Raw genomic sequence first — 22,034 nt, forward strand, 5'->3', positions numbered from 1 at the left:
CCGGCCATTTTATCACTCAGGGGGGCTCGGTTAGAGAGAGCAGCTGCAGAGTAAATACGTACTTTTTCCACACTCTTTTGGAAGAGAGGCCTCACTGTGCACTCCCTGCCTGAGGGTCCTTCTTATCATTTACGGTGAGACAGACTTTTAAGCCTGATACCCCTTTGGGGCAAAGGGCTCTCTTCAGAGATTACCTGTGAGCTTACTCTACTCCCTAGGTAGGCAAGCACCAGTGATGGATCCTGCTGTGAGGAACAGCAAGGGCAGAGAAGATATCCAGATTGAGACTTAAAGTATCTTTTGGAACTACAGAGTAGTGGGGAGGTTTTTGGAACCTCCTTCCCCACTGGGATTCCAGTGCAGGATTAACAGCCTGGTCCCCCAGGATTTTTCCACCAGAGAAATCACGTGCAGTAACAGCTGAGGAATAATGTAACAGCATAACCAAAGGAAGAAAGTACCCGAGAAGAAGATCCCATCCAGATTTCCCCCCAAGGAATCAGGACAGGCTGGGGGTCCACGGGAGAGAAGATCTCTAAAGGGAGGATTTTTCCAGTTAAAAGGGAGCCCTCTCACTAGGATCCCATGAGAAGGCCGCTGGGAGAGTTATGCACATTTAACATCACCATGGGCTCTACCCAGAGGTCGGTAATAAGGACACCTACCTACACAGAACAATCCCTGTAACTACAGTCAGATGTACACTCGTCATTTTGGACAAATGGACTTTATTTAATTTTATTAACCAGTAAACTTTATTTTAACACCCAGACCTGGTCCTGTCTGAGTTCTTTCAGCCTCTCACCCCATGAAAAGCACTTAAAGTACAGCACACACACCGGTGACCTCTTTTCATTGTCTGGGCCATAAGCGAGATTTTCTCACCATAAAAAGAGTCCCCTCCAGGGATTAAGAGTCAGTGTAGGAGTAAATGGTTAGCAGGAGCAGCCCCAGAAGGTATAAATAAGATTTTGTGCCTTTGGGACTTGAAATACCCCCATTAAGGGTTACGCTAACAAAATTTTGTTTCATATCGTGAAGTCATTTTGGCATGGACTAGTGTTTAAGGGTGTACTAAAAGTGTTTAGTGTTCACTAATAGCTTAAAGTACGCTGATTTCGACACATTTTTTTAAGTGTGTTGGACAAGGAGCTCTCCTTTATACCACAGGTAAAAAATGTGTTGAAATCAGCTTATTTTAAACTAAGAGTTCTATGAAGATTGTGTTATGTCTTGGACAAAAATAGTTTCAGGGCAGTAGTCCAGATTTTGATATTCTCAATGCTTGATTATTTTAGCATATTGTATAATGATCTGCCTTTGAAAACACTGTATGTATTACAAATTATCTAGAACTACGGCTAGTTGGGGAATGTCCTTTTGCAAGCCTACATTACACCCATTTTGGTGAGCCTTCATTGGCTACCTTTTTTACAAAAAAGGTTTAAGGTTTATTATCATTTATATACCATTGTCTCAGCATAGCCTTCACAGCGGTTAACATTTCAATAAATATAAAAAAGTAAGATAATACAATCAATCATAAAAGAATTAAACAGCTAAAATGATTAAAAGAAGTAAAAGTAAAAAACACATTAGCTGTTAGAATAGAATAAAAACAATTATTAAAAAAAAAAAATACTAAAAGCATAGAATAGCGCTTCCAGCATTTTAAAGATTAAAAATGAATTCAGCTGTAGATATTAAAAACTTAAACATTTTATTTATTTATTTAACACTTCATAGTATTAACATAAAGTTTAAATGCCTTATGATGGTATTTAAAGTCTATCCAAATGGAGGTCCTAAATATCTAGGGGGAACTATTAATTCCTTATAAGCCTAGAAGGTGATTACCTTCATTGGACCAGGGCTTGTTAATTGTTCCCACTGTGAAGACCTGTCCATTATCCAGCACCTGGAAAAGCCTGCCAAGTCATCTGAAAAATAAAAAGTATTTTTATAGTCTTAAAGCTCTACTGTTTCAAGAAGCTTTTCAGGTTTAATTGATGCTACTATCTCTTTTGTGATCTTATAGAAGTGCACTACAGAGAATTTTTTAGTTTTGTATTTAATGCTGTTATGTTAAGTTTTATATCCTGTTCTGAATGTGTTCTCATGTGATCCGCATTAGAGAGCTGGGCTGAGAGATTGCAGAATATAAGTTTTATAAATAAATAAATAGTAAATTATGCACATTGGTGAAAACATGGCACGTGCTTAAACAAAACAAAACTATACACAAATATAAACAAAATTATAGAAATATACAGTATATACGAAATAAAATGACATAGTGATATGAAAAGAGGGGGGGGGGGGGGTTCCATGCCCACTCCTATTATTAAGGCAGTTTTCAAAATCCTGCTGAACAGATGAGACACGATGCCTGGTTAATTTTACCCGTGCAGTGGATTTTTGAAAATTGGCTAGGTTTGCAGCTGAAAATTCTCCTCAGTCTAGCCAAACAAATTTGTCTAGGCCTGCTGTTTGTGCAATCAGAGTTGCACAGCTAAATGTAGCCAGTTAAAGTTGAAAACATGTACCAACCAGCTAAATGTAAAACCCACTCCAGAACCTCTCTGACCCCACTCCTTTTTTACGCGGCTAAATTTGTTCACCTTGCACAATACGGTGTACACATTTAGCTGGTTAGCGAGGGGAAATGTACAGCCAATAAAATGTAACTGGCTAACTACCAAAATTATGCAACAAATCAAGAGCGTTGGCTCAATCGCTGGAATGTTGAAACTTTTCTGATTGTTTTTAATAAGGTTTGTTGTAGAATAATTTATAAAAAAAATTTTTTGGTTGAGTTTTTTGAATAAATTCTTTGTGACACCTACTCTACGTGGATATTATTTAAATGTTGCTTTTTGGTTTAAGTATGATAAATTTATAAATATGAATATGAATATAAATATAAAGGAATTGGAGGGAAGTTTCATATAAATTCGTAGGTGTCTCCGCACCACGAGTGTGTGGTATTATAATCATTAACGATCCCCCGCCTCCTGTGTGAATTTTTTAAAACATTTTTTACTAGAGATTCCTTCACCTCTGTCAACCTCTTCCGTGTAGTGAGCACCCGGTAAATTATTTTATATACCTAAACGGTATTTAATGCCAAGAATTCTGTTGTCTATATAAATGGATTATAAGCTTTGAAAGAGTAAAATTCAGACTTCCCTTTAAGATGTCAGTTGGTTATATTGTCCAGATTTGAACGATGGTCCCGACACAGCCGATCCGTGTTTCAGACTGATTGTCTTTCTTCAGGGGCGTGAAACGTTGTAATGCAACCAACTTTTACGGAATCTGGATAAACTCCATTAGAAAATGCTCTAACTGTCTTGGCTCTGGACGGTGTTGCTCTGGCTCCGTCTCCGGATTTATATGAAACTTCCCTCCAATTCCTTTATATTTATATTCATATTCATATTTATAAATTTATCATACTTAAACCAAAAAGCAACATTTAAATAATATCCACGTAGAGTAGGTGTCACAAAGAATTTATTCAAAAAACTCAACCAAAAAATTTTTTTTATAAATTATTCTACAACAAACCTTATTAAAAACAATCAGAAAAGTTTCAACATTCCAGCGATTGAGCCAACGCTCTTGATTTTTTGCATTATATCAATTATCGCTGTTGCAGTGGCATATTGATTTTTCTTAACTACCAAAATTAGCCAGTTCAATTTTTTTGAAAATATGCTTCATGTTGCTAAGAGGGTTCGTGGCTCCGTAACCCAACAGAGCCCCTGTCTGATTGAACTGGAAGACCAAAGGAGCAGGGGAAGCTGCCTGGCCAAATGAAATAAAACCTCAAGGAACGCCCATAAGGCACGTATTTTGGTCACTCTTTGCTACCTGCTCTAAGTAAAGCCTTATTTAAGCATTAATTGCATTGGTGTTGACTTGCAAATTCAAGTTTAGTTCTGGTGCCACCGTTACGGCTTTAGTGTCAGTACAAATGAGTTTTAAATGAGCCTCTGTGTCTTTTGTACTGATATAATTTTCCTCTGCTACATAACAATAAAAATAACAAACAAAAAGGGAGCACAGACTCATTTTGAAACAGTTGTTAGTTAATTATTGTATAACAAACCCCTTTAGAACAAATTATGGGGGTCATTTATCAAAGTGCTATATGGAGTTTTTGCATGCGTTAAGATGAGATTTGTGCATTGTTCTCTGAACCTAGTTTGATGGACTCTTTACCTGGGTAACATTAAGCTAGGTTGAGAGAACACTGCACAAATCTCATCTTTGGATGAGTTTCCTCACTCCGAAGGTCTTCAAATCTTCACAAGAGAGCACTGTTCTGTTCGTACGTCTCACTTTGAATGTCAAAGTGGCCCTTAACCCCTACACTAATACCTAAACCTCACCTCGAGTGAGTAGGTGGACCTCATATAGAGGTATAAATACCTACCTAGTATGAGGGCATTATGTGCTAAGATAGTGTACTTTGCAATAAACTACCTTTTATCATAAAACACACCCCTTTTCCTATCGCATGCGATATTTAGTGCATTTTGATAAACCCAGGCCTATGTTTGCTTGGAACCAAATAATTTGCATATACACATGTTAGAACAGTAAAGGTATTTTATAAATATGTGCATAAATAAATGTATTAATAAATGAATAAATATAATTAGTAATATTATAAAAGTGCTACTTAAAATGATTTGGGGCCTGTCGCAAAATCTATGTTCCCATAAATACAGAATGGGACAAATGCCTTAAATGTGCAATAAATGATTAAAATTTACTATTTAAAATATCATATGTTTATGTGTGCTTTGGAATAAATGAAAACAGTCTTTAAAATGAATTAGAGATTGTAAAAATATTAAACATTTCTTAAAAATTATCTTTTATAATGTACATATAAAAAAAACTACTAATCTGATCAGAATAACACACCAATGCTTTCAACCAATGGATCTGTTTTGCTCTTGGTTTATAGAAAGGAAATTGCAAGGAATGGTCCCATGGGCCAGCATTTGATGGGATCTCTTGACCTTATCATCTGGCCCACAAGGAAATTCAATACGATATGACACTTCAGATAGCTGCTGTTACTATAACTGTACTTTTTGTAATTACCTTGTTGCTATACTAGAATCATATACAGTTTGACTTTAGCAAAACAACAAAACTTATCAAGACCCATTAATACCTAAACTGTCTTCTGCACTTATCCACTTGCTGTGTGCGGTTAACTTTTAATTAATAACTTGACTGACAATTATTCTATAAGAATTGCTGTACAGTTATAGCAAAAGACTATTTTCTTTTAAAACTATTCTACCAATTAAATTTAATTAACTTAAAACTATAAAGATAATTCATATTAATAAATCCAGTAAATATCTATAATCTCTAGGGATGTGAATCGTTTTCCATATCGTCTTAACGATAGAAATCGTGTGGCAGGGCAAGAAAATCGTCTTAGGCACGATTTTTTAGTTAAAAAATCGTTAAAAATCGTTTTTGCCGATTAGTGCGCACTAACTCGAGTTAGTGCGCACTAACGGGAGTTAGTGTGCACTAACTGGGAGTTAGTGCGCACTAACTGAAAATGATACAATTTGACACTTTTCAGGTCAGTTAAGGTCAGTTTAGGAATGAATATGTATTCCTATTGGCTGCCCTCTTATTTATTCATGTTACCAAGTTTCCTACTGACAGTATATGGGGGATGGGAAATGGAAACAGTTGGTAGCTTGACAAAACAAGTAATGTGATCAGTCAATGTGACTAGAACTTGTGCCCTAACCCTGATACCAGGGGTATTGTGATCTTCCTGCACACAGTGCCCTATCCCTATTAATACCAGGAGTGTTGTGATCTTCCTGCACACAGTGCCCTATTCCTGATACTGGGGGTGTTGTGATCTTCCTGCACACAGTGCCCTATTCCTGATACCGGGGGTGTTGTGATCTTCTTGCACACATCCCGATATCAGGGATAGGGCACTGCATGCAGGAAGATCACAACACTCCTGGTATTAATAGGGATAGGGCACTGCATGCAGGAAGATCACAACACTCCTGGTATTAATAGGGATAGGGCACTGCATGCAGGAAGATCACAACACCCCTGGTATCAGGGATAGGGCACTGTGTGCAGGAAGATCACAATACCCCGGAGGAGTGAGGGTCAGGCAGCTCCCCCCTGTCTGTGAAGCCAGCCTCTCACTAGTAATGCAGGGAGGGAGCTGGCTCAGACTTCACCATCCTCCCCCCCCCCCCCTTACCCACACACCATTCACTAGCTGGGACATGGGGGAAGTCAGGAGTGAGGGTCAGGCAGCTCCCCCCTGTCTGTGAAGCCAGCCTCTCACTAGTAATGCAGGGAGGGAGCTGTCTCAGACTTCACCATCCACCCCCCCCCTCACCCACACACCATTCACTAGCTGGGACATGGGGGAAGTCAGGAGTGAGGGACAGGCAGCTCCCCCCTGTCTGTGAAGCCAGCCTCTCACTAGTAATGCAGGGAGGGAGCTGTCTCAGACTTCACCATCCTCCCCCCCCCTCACCCACACACCATTCACTAGCTGGGACATGGGGGAAGTCAGGAGTGAGGGTCAGGCAGCTCCCCCCTGTCTGTGAAGCCAGCCTCTCACTAGTAATGCAGGGAGGGAGCTGTCTCAGACTTCACCATCCTCCCCCCCCCCCCCCCTCACCCACACACCATTCACTAGCTGGGACATGGGGGAAGTCAGGAGTGAGGGTCAGGCAGCTCCCCCCTGTCTGCGAAGCCAGCCTCTCACTAGTAATGCAGGGAGGGAGCTGTCTCAGACTTCACCATCCTCCCCCCCCCCCCCTCACCCACACACCATTCACTAGCTGGGACATGGGGGAAGTCAGGAGTGAGGGTCAGGCAGCTCCCCCCTGTCTGTGAAGCCAGCCTCTCACTAGTAATGCAGGGAGGGAGCTGTCTCAGACTTCACCATCCTCCCCCCCCCCCTCACCCACACACCATTCACTAGCTGGGACATGGGGGAAGTCAGGAGTGAGGGTCAGGCAGCTCCCCCCTGTCTGTGAAGCCAGCCTCTCACTAGTAATGCAGGGAGGGAGCTGTCTCAGACTTCACCATCCTCCCCCCCCCCCCCCCTCACCCACACACCATTCACTAGCTGGGACATGGGGGAAGTCAGGAGTGAGGGTCAGGCAGCTCCCCCCTGTCTGTGAAGCCAGCCTCTCACTAGTAATGCAGGGAGGGATCTGTCTCAGACTTCACCATCCTCCCCCCCCCCCCCCCTCACCCACACACCATTCACTAGCTGGGACATGGGGGAAGTCAGGAGTGAGGGTCAGGCAGCTCCCCCCTGTCTGCGAAGCCAGCCTCTCACTAGTAATGCAGGGAGGGAGCTGTCTCAGACTTCACCATCCTCCCCCCCCCCCCCCACCCACACACCATTCACTAGCTGGGACATGGGGGAAGTCAGGAGTGAGGGACAGGCAGCTCCCCCCTGTCTGTCAAGCCAGCCTCTCACTAGTAATGCAGGGAGGGAGCTGTCTCAGACTTCACCATCCTCCCCCCCCCCCCTCACCCACACACCATTCACTAGCTGGGACATGGGGGAAGTCAGGAGTGAGGGTCAGGCAGCTCCCCCCTGTCTGTGAAGCCAGCCTCTCACTAGTAATGCAGGGAGGGAGCTGTCTCAGACTGGTATCAGGGTTAGGGCACTGTGTGCAGGAAGATCACAACACTCCTGGTATTAATAGGGATAGGGCACTGTAAGAGATGACTGTAGTAGATTGAATAAAGATCTGATGTTTCTGCTCTCCTCACACCAAACAAAAACAACACACAAGCAGAGAAGCCCTTCTTACAAAGCTGAGCTAGTGAGTTAAGTAGGAGGAAAAGTAAACATACTGGTGCCAGTGTGGCTACTTAAAAAATACACTTACCAACAATCAATTACATATATTTGAACTGTGTACAGTTCCAGCCAGGACCACCTTTCTAAAATGCACAGTGATTGGCAAATTCAACATGCACTAGCATTTCAGGTGCCTGCTAACAAAAATAATAAACAAACAAGTTCTAGTCACGTGAGTGCTGATCATTACATTACTTTTTTTGTCAAGCTTCCAACTATTTCCATTTCACATCCCCCCAACCATATTGGTAACATCAATAGATAAGAGCACAGCCAGCCAATAGGAATACATACATACATATTCATTCCTAAGTGACCTTTACTGACCTGGGAAGTGTGAACACTTTGTTTCATTTTCTGTTGGTGTTCGTTAGTTTCCAGTTCCATTTCCCATCCCCCCAACCATCACCTCAGTGGTAACCTTGGTAATATCAATAGATAAGAGGGCAGCCAGCCAATAGGAACACATATTCATTCCTAACTGACCTTCAGTGACCTGGAAAGTGTTTATTTGTATCATTTTCAGTTAGTGCGCACTAAATCGAGTTAGTGTGCACTAACGGGGAGTTAGTGCGCACTATCTCGAGTTAGTGCGCACTAACACGATTTAACGATTTTTAACGATAAATCGTTAGAATTTCTATTGTATCGTGTTCTATAACGATTTAAGACGATATAAACATTATCGGACGATAATTTTAATCGTTGAAAAACGATTCACATCCCTAATAATCTCAATTAGCTCAACTGATTCCAAAACTCTCATAAGCTTTCATACAGAAAGCATAACTCTAATCCATACTGGTGACAGACTGCAGCAGCTCCCTTGCTTCCTAACTCCACCTTTGAACTCTTCCTCGTTCAGACTGCCCTTGCTGTCAGTGTGCAGTCAATTTAACTCAAATAAATAAATAAATAAATAAATAAATAAATAAACGTTGAAAAACCTCATCCAATTTGCTCTTTTAATTTCTGCTCATAAGAACTAATTATTTGATTAGTGAAAAGCAAAGTTCAGAATTCTACATTTTTTAACAAATAAAGTTAAATAATGGAAGTCTGGCAAATAAGATAATTTGTTCAAACATCATAAAAGGTAAAATGGTACACTCTCCAGCTCAGGAAGGTATGATACAATTTTCTGAAGACAATTTAAATTGTATACAGGCAGTCCTTGTCATTTTAAAATTCAGATTAAAGTCAGTGGAGCTCAAACATATTGGAAAACCTGATATGTTCTTTTAAAACAAATGAGCAAATGATATATCATTCAAAAGGGCTTGACAAGTTCTCTCAAATTGCCCTAGTTTTGAAACGTAAACACTAACAGGCTAAATTGTGGTCATTTAAAGCTTTCAAATTACTAAATTATATATGTTCTGAAACAAATTAAGAAGGCCATCGGATATGTAACATCTATGATGTTATTACACCAGAAGCATTCTTAATGTATGTGCTAATCACATGCAACAATATATATTGTAGCCCCACCCACAAACATGGCTGCCATGATGCAGAAGCAACTGCAGCTTTCTGCTTTTCGGGCCGATACAGTAAAAACGCGGGAGCGCGCACAGGCCACTCTCCTGTGCGCGCAATACAGTATCTTAATTTATTTAAATTAGGCCCGGCGGTAAAAAGGGGCGCTAGGGACACTAGCACGTCCCTAGCACATCTTTTTTGACAGAAGCGGCGGCTGTCAGCGGGTTTGACAGCCGATGCTCAATTTTGCCGGCGTCGGCTCTCGAGCCCGCTGACAGCCACGGGCTCGGAAACCGGACGCCGGCAAAATTGAGCGTCCGGTTTTTGACCCAACAGCAGCGGGCCCATTTTAAATTTTTATTTTTTACTTTTTTAAACTTTCGGGATTTCCGACTTAATATCGCCATTATATTAAGTCGGAGGGTGCACAGAAAAGCAGTTTTTACTGCTTTTCGGTGCACTTCCCGGTACCCGGAGAAATTAGCGCCTATCTTTGGGTAGGCGGTAATTTCTGAAAGCAAAATGTGCAGCTTGGCTGCACATTTTGCTTTCTGAATCGTGCGGGAATACCTAATAGGGCATTCAACATGCATTTGCATGTTGCGGGCACTATTAGGTTCAGGGGTTTGGACGTGCGTTTTGGACGCGCTATTACTCCTTACTGAATAAGGGGTAAAGCTAGCGCGTCCAAAACGAGCGTCCAAATGCCGGCTAACAGTGCGTGTTGGAGCGCACTGTACTGTATGGGCCTGCTTATGTTTACATACTGGGACAACAGGATTTGCCAAAATGATGCACTAAAGTGATTCTTTTTTCACCTGTGGTAAAGCTTCATGCCATAGAGCCAATTTTCACATGGGTCCCATGAAACAGAGCAGCAACCAGCTGATGAGAGGTAAAGGCAGGGCCAGTGCAAGAGTATTAGATGCCTTAAGTGAGCCTTCACTCTTGCTCCTTACACATCTGTCTGCTGGCAGCAACTCTAGCTCAAAATCCACTTCTCTCATCCTCTATCAAGTCCTTCATCCTATTCCATTCACCCCGTCTAGAGTATCCAGCATCCCTTCTCTCTGTCCCTCTGTCCAGCATCTCTTCCTCTGCTCAGCATCATCCCATCTCTTTGCCTCCTTTTTGCAGCGTCCAGCATCCACTCTCTCCACCCTGTACCAGAGCCAAATTAAGGCAAAAGGTACCCATAGGCAGGGGGGGGGGGGGGAGTTATCCTCCCCCTCCTCCCTGTGAGGGGAGATATCCTCCCCCCACCTCCCTGTGGAGAGGGGGTTGGGACAATCCCACCTGCCCAAATCCCCTTCCCCTCCCTCCTCACCAAGTTGCAATGCCTGAAGCTGATGACAAAAGCAGGAGACCTTCAGCAGCCCTCACAAACGGGCCGATACAGTAAAGTCCGCAGGACAGCGGGCGAACGCCCAGTCTCCTGGCGCACGCACAAGCCACTCTCCTGTGATTCTGTATTTAAATGAGGCCCGGCAGTAAAAACAGGCAAAAGGAGGCGCATGGGACACTAGCGTGTCCCTAGCGCCTCCTTCTGGATCGGAGCGGCGGCTGTCAGTGGGTTTGACAGCCGACGCTCAATTTTGCCGGCATCGGTTCTCGAGCCCGCTGACAGCCATGGGCTCGGAAACCGGACGCCGGCAAAATTGAGCGTTTGGTTTTCGACCCGACAGCCGCGGGCCGACTTCAATTTTTTTTTTTTTTTTTTTTTTTTACCCTTCGGGACCTCCGACTTAATATGGCCATGATATTAAGTCGGCGGGTGCACAGAAAAGCAGTTTTTACTGCTTTTCTGTGCACTTTCCCGGTGCCCGAAGAAATTAGCCTTTGGGTAGGCGCTAATTTCTGAAAGCAAAATGTGCGGCTTGGCTGCACATTTTGTTTTCTGAATTGCGCGGGAATACCTGATAGGGCCATCAACATGCATTTGCATGTTGCGGGCGCTATTAGGTTCGGGGGATTGGACGCGCGTTTTTGGCCCCTTACTGAATAAGGGGTAACGCTAGCGCGTCGAAAACACGCGTCCAATGGCGGGTTAACAGTGCGCTCCATCAGAGCACACTGTACTGTATCGGCCCGACACTGAGACGGCCTGCGAAGCCCCGCCCCTTGTAAGGTTCCATGAGAATGGGAAGAACGTGCAGGAGGAGGGGCAGGGCACAGCAGGATCCATCAGGATCCGAGGGCTGCGGCAATGCTTGTACTGCTTTTTTTTAAATCCTTTTTAGGTACTACAAGAAGAGAGAAAAGGCACTGCTGCAGGATGCAATTTAGGAATGGCAGTACTAGCGACACTCCAGCACCTACAAGAATTTGGCATCAGAAGCAATTACCTATGTGTTGCTTATGCCTAAATCTGGACCTGCTCCCTACCTGATCATAATCCTCTCTCTCTCTCGCTCTCTCTTTCTCTGTCTTTCCCTCCTCTCTTACCTGCCCAGCACCCTTTTTCTACCCACTCGCCTGCACCTGGAGACGTTTGTCCCTCCAGCTCAAAATTCTGATGCCTTAGGCAACTGCCTCATTTGCCTAATGGAAGAACCGGCACTGGGAAAAGGAAGATTTATAAAAGAGTCCATTTCTCTTAAAGAGTCAATGTCACAGAGGCCATCTGCATTTAAACACAAAAGAAAACACCCAAGCCTTTGAAGGATGACACGTAACAAATAAAGGAGCCGTTAAGTAATAAGTACCTCATTCACATTTGTGAAGAGGACACAACTAGACTGATTTCAGTATTTTATAATACTCCAGTACAGTGTTTCTCAAGGAGTGTACTGGAGTACCCCTAGCCAATCTGCAAACCAGACTGATTATGGGTCACTGAGGACAGATTTTGGAACCACTGTTAAAAATATAACCCTAACAAGTTGACCAAAACTTTATTGAATCCTTACATATTTTTCTTAAATAATAAATGTGACCAGCTGTTACATGTTGCTATTAGTTACTGTTACATCCTTGACAGTGCAAAATGTATATTTTACAAGGCTTATTCTATATCTATAGACAACAAAATTTATTGTGGTTTAACGTTTAGGGTTCAATACTATTTGACTAACTTTTGGATAGACTGGATTGTAATTGAAGGCTTTCCTTATTATGTTCCTACTATTTTTCAATGTGTTTATTATATTTCTTTTCTGCGTAGTAGTGGTTTTGTGTATAATTGATGAAATTTGTTAATATACTGCTTTAGTTACATGATAAAAGGTACTGAAATTTTACTTTTCATGCAGTTTGGAGGAATATATTGTACCTAATTACTTTTAAGTGTTTTTAGTATTATTTTAACAGTTATTTTATTTGATGTTTGTATTTTTGGAATTTTTATGATTTATTTACAATATATTACATTATGTATGTTGAACTGTAAACCACCTAGACCACTGGATTCTGTGACTTATAAAATGTTTAAATTAAATATATGTTTTTATGTACTGTTATTTGCTATGAACAAAATTTGGTAACATGGTGGGCTAGAAATTGTGTGTGAATAAATAAATAAATCACTGTATGTTTAACCATATATATGTGGTATACATATGTGGTTGTAATTTTATTTTCATTTTGTGAACCACTTTGAGTTACTGTTGGATAGGCAGTATTAAAATATTCATATATTTTCTATTTCTAAAATGTAATCAAGCTTATGTTTAGAATACTTTCTCCCAATTTTTGCCAGTGAGAAAATTATTTTGGAAAAAAAAATATAGGATCCAGTACATTTTCTAGTTAATCATTTGTCATCTGCTCTCTGAGTCACAGCTGAATACATTTTTGAGGTTTCACAATGTGATTCTTATTAATTGGTGCTTAAATGTATTTGAAATACATTTTATATTTAAGTAACTTCCATGTTTGTTTTAGATTGTGTAATTTTTGGCAGATAGAAAATTACCTTTTTAACAACTGCTGCTTGTTAGTGAACCCCCTAGTGTTTGAATGGGGTGATTGATGGAGTGTGTGTGAAGGGATAAATAAAAGGGATGGGTATTGCTGTTAAATATTTAAGTTACAATAATGTACTAAATATGATAGCTATTTTTAAACAACTAAGCATGCTATAGTTGGAGTTTTATGACTATTCATAAGGATAATATATTGTTTCACTCTTTCCCTGCACTCCCTTTGAAAGATGGTTACCATTTTGCTACATGCACGGTTTTTCATGTTTGTTCTTCCATGTCTGAACAACTACTTGAAATTAAGCATGGCGGGGTCCAATTTAAACCAGAAAACACATTTGTGATAGGTTCATGTGCTTTTGTGCACACAGGTTTCACATGCAGGCTACAAGTGCAGCTGAATATTAAAATCTAAACATTTAAACGAATGGCTGCAGACAGTTTTTGTTGGAAACAACTCAAGGCAGCAGATTTGTAAAATCTGGTTAAAATGCTTATAGTCGTTCTACAATTCCTCCCCTTTCATATCCAAGTTATTTTTCCATGTTTTTTGTAACTTTCTCACATCCAAAATATTGTTATAATATTTGTTAAGTTTCATACTATATTTGTTCTTGTATTGGGAAATGTTCTTTACTTTGTTACTCTCTGCCTTTACTCACATTGTTAATTGTAAACCGGGTTGATGTGATTCCTATCATGAAACTCGGTATAATAAAAATAATTAATAAATAAATAAATAAATATCCTCATACAATAGCAAAATAAAAGCAGGAAATACATATTAGCAGCTGTTCCTGGAAGGATGACAGGACAGCTAACCTGTAGCTTGTTCTTCTGCAGTAGCTCTGAATTTGTATTTGGAATATGTTCTTTTCTGGAGGGAGAGAGGACTAGAGGTCTGTTTGAATATGAAAACTCCTTTAGAGCACAGAGCTTGCCTTTCCAAGCTGAAAAGGAGCCCACCTCAAGATTACAGCTAAGGGCGAGTTATTACATGTAATGTGAGCACGGTTTTAACCTTTAGCTGTCGAAATGATGAGAATAAATGCTAAATCACTTTCAGTAGAAAAGGCGGTCGAGGGTATTTGGGAGAAAGCCCCTCTAACCTTGTTTGGAAAGATGATGATGGACAGGCCAGCTGCTGAATCCTCCCCTCCCTGTATGTCTTTAACCAAGACCGTTATGCATTAAATACTTTTGAACTTATGAATTTAAAATGATAAAAGTAATATTAAAGTGAGTTTAAACCCATTTCACATTATTAAGATTATAGTGAATTAAAAACAATATTAGTTTTATTTTCAGTGAATGTGTAATAGTTGACTGTTTCAACTTTGTGGGATAGTTAGGCTTACCAGTTGCAAATTATATATGATGTGTATTACCTGAATAGTTCACCTTTTAAATTAGCACCATAGGATGTATTGCATCATGATGAACCTTTGCAGGCAATTCTCTTTTGAGGCTTTATTGCTTTCTCTTGTTGTTGTTCATTTCTTTGTGGCATCCCTGACCTGATTGTATTTGTTAATTAGTTGCTAACAGTATCATAATGTGGGCTTGATGAATAACTATGTCATTAGCACTCACCCCTGCAATTCACATCTCCAGCTGGGCAAGGGTTGCGCCATGTTGCGACCGTGATTTGTAGATTTAGGGTAAAGTAACAAGCAACCGTCGGTTATGTCTCATTTTTAATCATTGATTCAGAGCACAGAATTCTCACCTCGCTGATGTGCATGAATTAAATAACCATGCAAAGAACAAGCTATTATGGATACACCAGTCTACAGAAAACTTAAACAGTACAAATCATTGCAAGAACAATTATTTCAAAGTAATTCATTGAATGTGCATTCTGTGCATTTGTAAATATTCTAATATAAGCAACAAGGAGCATGAAGCTAGTTTATGGCTGCATGTTGGATCTCAACCTATTTATCATATATGTATTCTTCATTATTTATTTATTTATTTGTAGATTATGAAACCAGTGCTTTAATAAACTTCCTTTATACTAAAATTGAATTACTTCTTTCGTTATAATAGGTTTTAGTTATGCCTTTTTTTCAAATAAAAATATGCTTTCAGAAAGTATCAAACGCTGACGTCTCTCCAGGTTAATAAAAAAAAAAAAGTCTTTATTTAGTACTAACTGCATTATCAGTAAGTGCATGCAAATCTTGTACTTTAATCCCAGCTGCTTTTATATTCTCAGCTCATTCAGTGTATAATAACTATACCGTTACGAGCCTGAGACTGGAGGCTAGGCGCTCACACTTCAAGCTTGTTTAAAGCTGTTGACTCCGGGAGCTGTAGTCCCATTTCAGTCAGTCCACCGACCGCTGCCCAGTGACCAAGGCTTTCGCTAGACTACACTTCCCATCCTACCCTGAGGCTCCCTGGCTCCAGTGCAGGGCTGCACCTTCAGGCTGCGTCATGGCTTTAGAGGCTCGGAGGCTTTTATGGGTGGGTTTTAGGTCTGGCAGTGGCTAATAACGTACTATGGAAGCTTATAAACACGGAGGCAAGTGTCATGCTAATCTGCCTTATATGGGTGCAGAGATTGAGAAATACAATGTGAAAAAGTAGATTCTCGGCAGACTTCTTTGGGAAAGGAGAAATTTCCCAGGCTGCAGATTCTGGTGGGAGACTTCACAGAAATGAGACGCAGGAGAATCGCAGTCGCTGCCGGTTTTTGCTTCTCATTCTTCATGGGCACTTTGCTGAATTTATTATTCATTCCTGGTTTCGATCATCACCAGCAACGGCGGCAGCAGCAGCAAAACGGGGTCACTCAGTCTTTCATGGACCCTTCTCTGTACTTGGAAAAGGATCTTCCTGGCAGTTCCTTGGACTTAGTCCGGCAGCTTCGGGAGAGGTACGAGGAGGTGATCCGCTACCGAGAGCATCAAGCCTTATTGTCAGCTGCTGGGAGGCTGGTCAGACCGCTGGAGAGGAGGCTCATGGACCTGGCTCAGCGGGCTTCCTCTGAACATCTGCACGAGGCGCAGCAGGGGAAAGCCCTCGGTCTGGAGAGTGGGATATTTTCATACCCGAAAGCCAGAATAGACATAGCTTTGCGATCTCCTTTGCTAGGCTGCCAGGACATTAGCAATGGGAGCGATGTACATTATTTGGGTTCTGGCTACACTAAGGCTGTTTATAAATTAGTTTTAAATGCAACAGTGTCGGTAGCCCTGAAATCTGTGGACTTTGCAGGGCATGACATTGAGAACTGCCTGAAACGGTTTGGGACACTGGACGACTGCTACAGATTGGCCTCCTACAAGATTGTGAAAGAGATGATACTATTACAACGGCTGAAGCATCCTAACATCTTGCAGGTAAGCAGCAACCATTCTTCCCATATTCTGATTCATTATCTATTTGTAACCTAGAGGGCAAGGGATTTTAAGCGGGCTGTTTAAACTCTTACTACTATACTTTTATGGCTTGTATTCTTACCAAAACGCACAAAGAAAACACAGAAAACCAAGATTAATATTAATTAAAAAAAATACTTTATTTTTCAATGGAATACTATTACAGCTATTAATGCTAATAGTTTATAAAATCATTGTTAGCACCATAAAGTTATTCAGAACCTATGCAGAATTAGTATTATTGTAACTTAATCACTGTTGCTGGCAAACAATTTAATCATCAATGTGATACTTTTTCTCTAAATATGAGAATCTTGTTTACTTTGATAAGAGTGTAATAAACTATAGAGAAAAGTCTGACATTGGCTAACATTTTTCTAAAGCTCTGTTAATATTAGGACTTAAGCACCATCATTTCTAAAAACCCTCTTCACTCTACTGCCTGCTTCCTTAGGCTGTGAGGCTAAATTACCTTCAGATTTGTGCAGTACATGCACATACAGGACAAAGAGATCTAACATATTGCTCAGATTGTTTGAAGCTCAGTAATTAATACTGACAGACTTAACTGGAGCTGCCACAGTGAAAGGAAAAGAGGACAATGTCCTTGTGATATTTGGCCCATGAGAAATAATGCAGTGCAACATAGGCAAGGAGAGAGCCCAAAGGGATCTGAGCTGCAGGCTGTTCTTTGGGAACCTCTGTGTGCTGGCCTAGCAGTCCTGCTGTTTATTTGCTTTAGGGGAAGTTGGTGGCTTGTTCCTTATAAAAGAGGGCTAACATTTTAAAGTGCTCATCTTGGAGAGAATATAGAAGATATTTTAAAAGCGTTAGGCAGAACAGTCTAGGTAGAAAAGATAAGATGTAAAATTGAAAAAATGAGAATTAATGTTAGAGGCTTGTAGATTTCGGGAAGCATAGTCCATCGTTTTATGAAAAAAACGAATCACTAGGTGTCCTAACTGTAGAAAATAATTATGTAAAAGGAATTAATAGAAAATCTTTCATACTTTCCTCTTGCTTAAGAAACTGATAAAGGAAAGCTTTTGCTCTTTTAAGCCATCACTGCATTCCAACTTTTACATTCTAAGGAAGAGCATTTGTCCAGCTGGGTATTTCTGCTTTAATAGCTATTATGAACACTATGATTCTCTTTTTATCCTGTACAGAATGAATTGCTTTCAACATAAACTTCTGGTATCCTAAGGTATTTCTTGTATAAATATTGTGGTGGATTAACTAAGAAAGATGAATAATTTCTGAAAAGCCCATCTTAAATAGTCTTACCTTAAGTAGTCATTTATTTAGGGTAGGTCAATTTGCTTAAGCAAAGTATTGTAGTTGCCCTGTCCTGATGAAGCTATCTAGTCTCTGTTGCATTAAATTAGTCCAATAAATTAGTTTCACCTAAAACTTGTTTATTGACTCAAGTTTACTTAAAAACAGTGTTGTGAATGGACATTGATTTTGCTAATTGATGGCATTAGTAAGGGGGTGTGGTGAGAATTCACATTTTATTTATTTGTATTATTGGTTATTTGTATTATTATGATCATAGTATTTAAAGTATAATATTTTCCTTGATGAATGACAAAACTATAAACAGCCATAACTAAAATGAAAAGCAGACACTTGTATTGAGTTGCCTGCTTTCAGGTTGTTAGATTAGGCTGTATGTCATCTGCTCTCTGAGTCACAGCTGAATACATTTTTGAGGTTTCACACTGTGATTCTTATTAATCATTGCTAATATGTATCTGAATTACATTTTATATATAACTAACTTCCATATTTGTTTTAGATTGTGTAATTTTTGGCAGATAGAATATTACCTTTTTAATAACTGCTGCTTGTTAGTGTTTGTATGGTGTGATTGATGGAAAGTGTATGAAAGGCATGTATAAGAGGGATGGGTGTTGCTGTTAAATATTTATACTACAATAATGTACTAGATGTGATAGTTATTTTTAATTAACTAAACATGCTCTGGTTGAAGTTTTATGGCTATTCATATGAACAAATATATCGAGTCACTCTTTCCCTGCGCTCCCTTTGAAAGATGGTTGTTACCATTTTGCTACATGTACTGTTTTCCATGTTCTTCCATATCTTACCAACTACTTGAAATTAAACATGGTGGGAACCTATTTAAATCAGAAAACACATTTGTGATAGGTTCATGTGCTTTTGTGTACACGAGTTTCACATGCAGGCTACAAGTGCAACTGAATATTAAAATCTAAACATTTAAGTGAATGGCAGCAGGCAATTTTTTTTTTAAACAACACTTCAAGGCAACAGATTTGTAAATATCCTCATACAATAGCAAAATAAAAGCGGGAATTACATATTAGCTGCTGTTCTTGGAAGGACGACAGGACAGCTAACCTGTAACTTGTTCTTCTGTAGTAGCTCTGAATTTGTATTTGGAATATGTTCTTTTCTGGAGGGAGAGAGGGCTAGAGGTCTTCTGTATGGCTATGAAGACTCCTTTAGAGCACAGAGCTTGCCTTTCCAAGCTGAAAAGGAACCACCTTGAGATTACAGCTAATGGAGATTACATGTAATGTGAGCATGGTTTTAACCTTTAGCTGTCGAAATGATGAGAATAAATGCTAAATCACTTTCAGTAGAAAATGCAGTGGAGGATATTTGGGAGAAAGCCCCTCTAACCTTGTTTGGAAAGTCTATGTTGGTTGTTGGACGGGCCAGCTGCTGAATCTCCCTTTGCCTGCAAAATCATTTAACTGAGATTTATGCATAAAACAATCTGCATTATAATCTGAATCCAAAATTATAAAAGTCATATTATAGTGAATTTAAACCCATTCCGTATTAGTTTTATTTTCAATGAATGTATAATATTTGACTGTTTCAGCTTTGTGGGATAGTCACTCACAGTTGCAAATTACATATGATGTGTATTACCTGAATAGTTCACCTTTTAAATTGGATGCTTTTCTATTCTTTGCATCATGATGAACTTTAGCGTGGAATTCCCTTTTGAGGCTTTATTGCTTTCTCTTGTTGATGTTCATTTCTTTGTGGCCTGGCTGGCCTGATTGTATTTGTTAATTAGTTGCTAACAGCATCATAATGTGGGCTTGATGGATAACCATGTCATTAGCACTCACCCCTGCAATTCACATCTCCAGCAGGGCAAGGGTTACCCCATGTTGCGACCGTGATTTGTAGATTTAGGATAAAGTAACATAACCAACCGTCGGTTATGTCTCATTATTCATCTCTGATTCAGAGCACAGAAATCTCACCATGCTGATGTGCATGAATTAAACAGCCAGGCAAAGAAGACAATAATATGGATACATCAGCCTGTAGAAAACTTAAAGCAATACATTGCAAGTGTAATTATTTCAAAAGAATTCAATGAATTTGAAATCTGTGTAGTTATAAGCATTCCATTGTAAGCAACAAGGAGCATAAAACTAGATGAAATTTGTTTCTTCTCTGCATGTTGGATCTTAATCTCTATATCATTATTACATTCATATTTATTTATTTTGAGGTTTTGAAACCGGTGCTTTAATACGCTTCCTTTATGCAAAAACTGCAATGACTTATTTTATTGGAATATTTTTCAGTTATGCCTTTTCTTTTGTCAAATAAAAATATGGTTTCAGAAAGTATCAAATGCTTACGACGAATGCCTGATGGCTGCCCGGGTTAATAAAAACAAGTCTTTCTTTAATGCCAGCTTCATTATCAATAACTTCAGGCAAACCTTGTATTTTAATCCCAGCTGCTTTTTTTTCTCCCCTCTAGAGCTTTTTCACCTCATCCAGTATATAAGGCCACCGTTATAAGCCTGAGACTGGAAACTAGGTGCTCACACTTCAAACTTGTTTAAAGCTGTTGACTCCAGGAACTGTAGGTCCCTTCAGTCAGTCCACCAAACACTGTGCCACAACTGATTCTTAAGCTACAACTTGGCGTTAGAGGCTCTGGGGCTTTTACATTACAGCCTGCCACCAAAATACCACATCATACTTTATTTATTGGAATAACAGGGCCTCAGCTTTATTACATATTTACATGTGTGACATTATGGGCTTCGAGCCAGTTCCAATTTCTCCACTGGTGGAGCCCTCTCATACGTCTACTGCCTTACAGTCTGCCATTTGGGACCAGCCAGAACATGGTAGTGGTTGTTCCGGCCATCCAGCACCAGCCTGCACCCCCCATGCTACTGCCCTGTAGCCCACCAGGCCAGCTGACAATCAGTCACACCTCCGGCCCCACTGGCCACTCGGCATCCAGTATCATCCTTGCCAAACTATTCCTCCATGTGCTCACTAGCTCAGGTATCCACCACAGTCTGAGAGCTTTGAGGGCTTGACCCTCACTTACCCCAGACCTCCATCTTATGCTGTGGCACTGTTATCAGCTTCTGAAGACCCTTTGTATTGCATCTTGCCATGTCATATTAAAAATGTCATTTCCAATGTCAGTTAAATGCACCCCATCCAAGTGGAAGAACCCAGCCATGACCAAAGTCATTAGCTCATGCATAATGAGTCACCCCCTGCTGAATAAAGTAGCTGGCTTGCTTGCTGTCCTTCTTCCAAAATCTGTCTACTGGTTTCCATGAGCCCCACTATAACCGTGGTATAATGTTTGACCAAACAAACCATACCCCTGTATAGGCTGAGCATAGCCAAGCCAGGTCACTTTTGATGTTCCTTAGCAATGCCAGGGTTGGCATCCTGCCAATATCTTTGCCTCCCAAGTGAATGATAACTGTTGCCAGCCAGGCTTACTGCTCTAGTAGCCGCACCATCACATGGCATGCCATGGTCAATGGCTGTATATGAAATGGAAGCCATTTCATATACAGCTATTGTGAGTTCTTATTACAGATTGTTTATAGGAACCAGTGCTCGCCTACGGCTCCTGTCCCTGAATATACTGAAGACTTTCTGTGGCATAGATGATATTCAGATACTCATACCAATCACCAGCACTATCACAAATGCCTTGAACACTTGGAATGCAGCCTTATTAGAAATTAAAACAATTCTCATGGACAATCAATTGGCTATTAATACTAATAAAACCGAGCTTATCATTGTTTCACCTCCAAAAAATGCATCCCCGAGCTATGCTGGTCTTTCACATGACATGTCTGCTATTACTCAGCAAGTACGCAGCCTTGGCATCATCATTGACAGCAATCTCACGTTTAAAAAATTCATCGCGGATACAGTTAAAAGTGGTTTCTATAAGCTACATACACTAAAACGTATCAAACCTCTTTTATACCAATACAACTTTCGCACTGCAATGCATTGCTACTAGGTCTTCCTAAAACTACAATTC

General features: G+C 40.3%; 1 protein-coding gene and 1 long non-coding RNA gene across 2 annotated transcripts in view; one reads left to right on the forward strand and one right to left on the reverse strand.

Moving 5' to 3' along the window:
* Window positions 1-1,867: 1,867 nt before the first annotated feature.
* LOC115086874 overlaps window positions 1,868-22,034 on the reverse strand; it is a 41,648-nt gene continuing 21,481 nt past the window's right edge. The window contains exon 3 of the long non-coding RNA XR_003855356.1: window positions 1,868-1,940. This is a non-coding gene — a long non-coding RNA (uncharacterized LOC115086874). The remainder of the gene's footprint in view (window positions 1,941-22,034) is intronic.
* The window catches only part of PKDCC (protein kinase domain containing, cytoplasmic), a 128,505-nt gene continuing 122,168 nt past the window's right edge, over window positions 15,698-22,034 (forward strand). Inside the window, exon 1 of the mRNA XM_029593307.1 lies at window positions 15,698-16,658. Within this exon, the coding sequence (XP_029449167.1) occupies window positions 15,975-16,658 (684 nt within the window). The 5' untranslated portion in view covers window positions 15,698-15,974. The remainder of the gene's footprint in view (window positions 16,659-22,034) is intronic.

This window comes from Rhinatrema bivittatum, chromosome 3 (genome assembly GCF_901001135.1).
Source record: "Rhinatrema bivittatum chromosome 3, aRhiBiv1.1, whole genome shotgun sequence".
NCBI lineage: Eukaryota > Metazoa > Chordata > Amphibia > Gymnophiona > Rhinatrematidae > Rhinatrema > Rhinatrema bivittatum.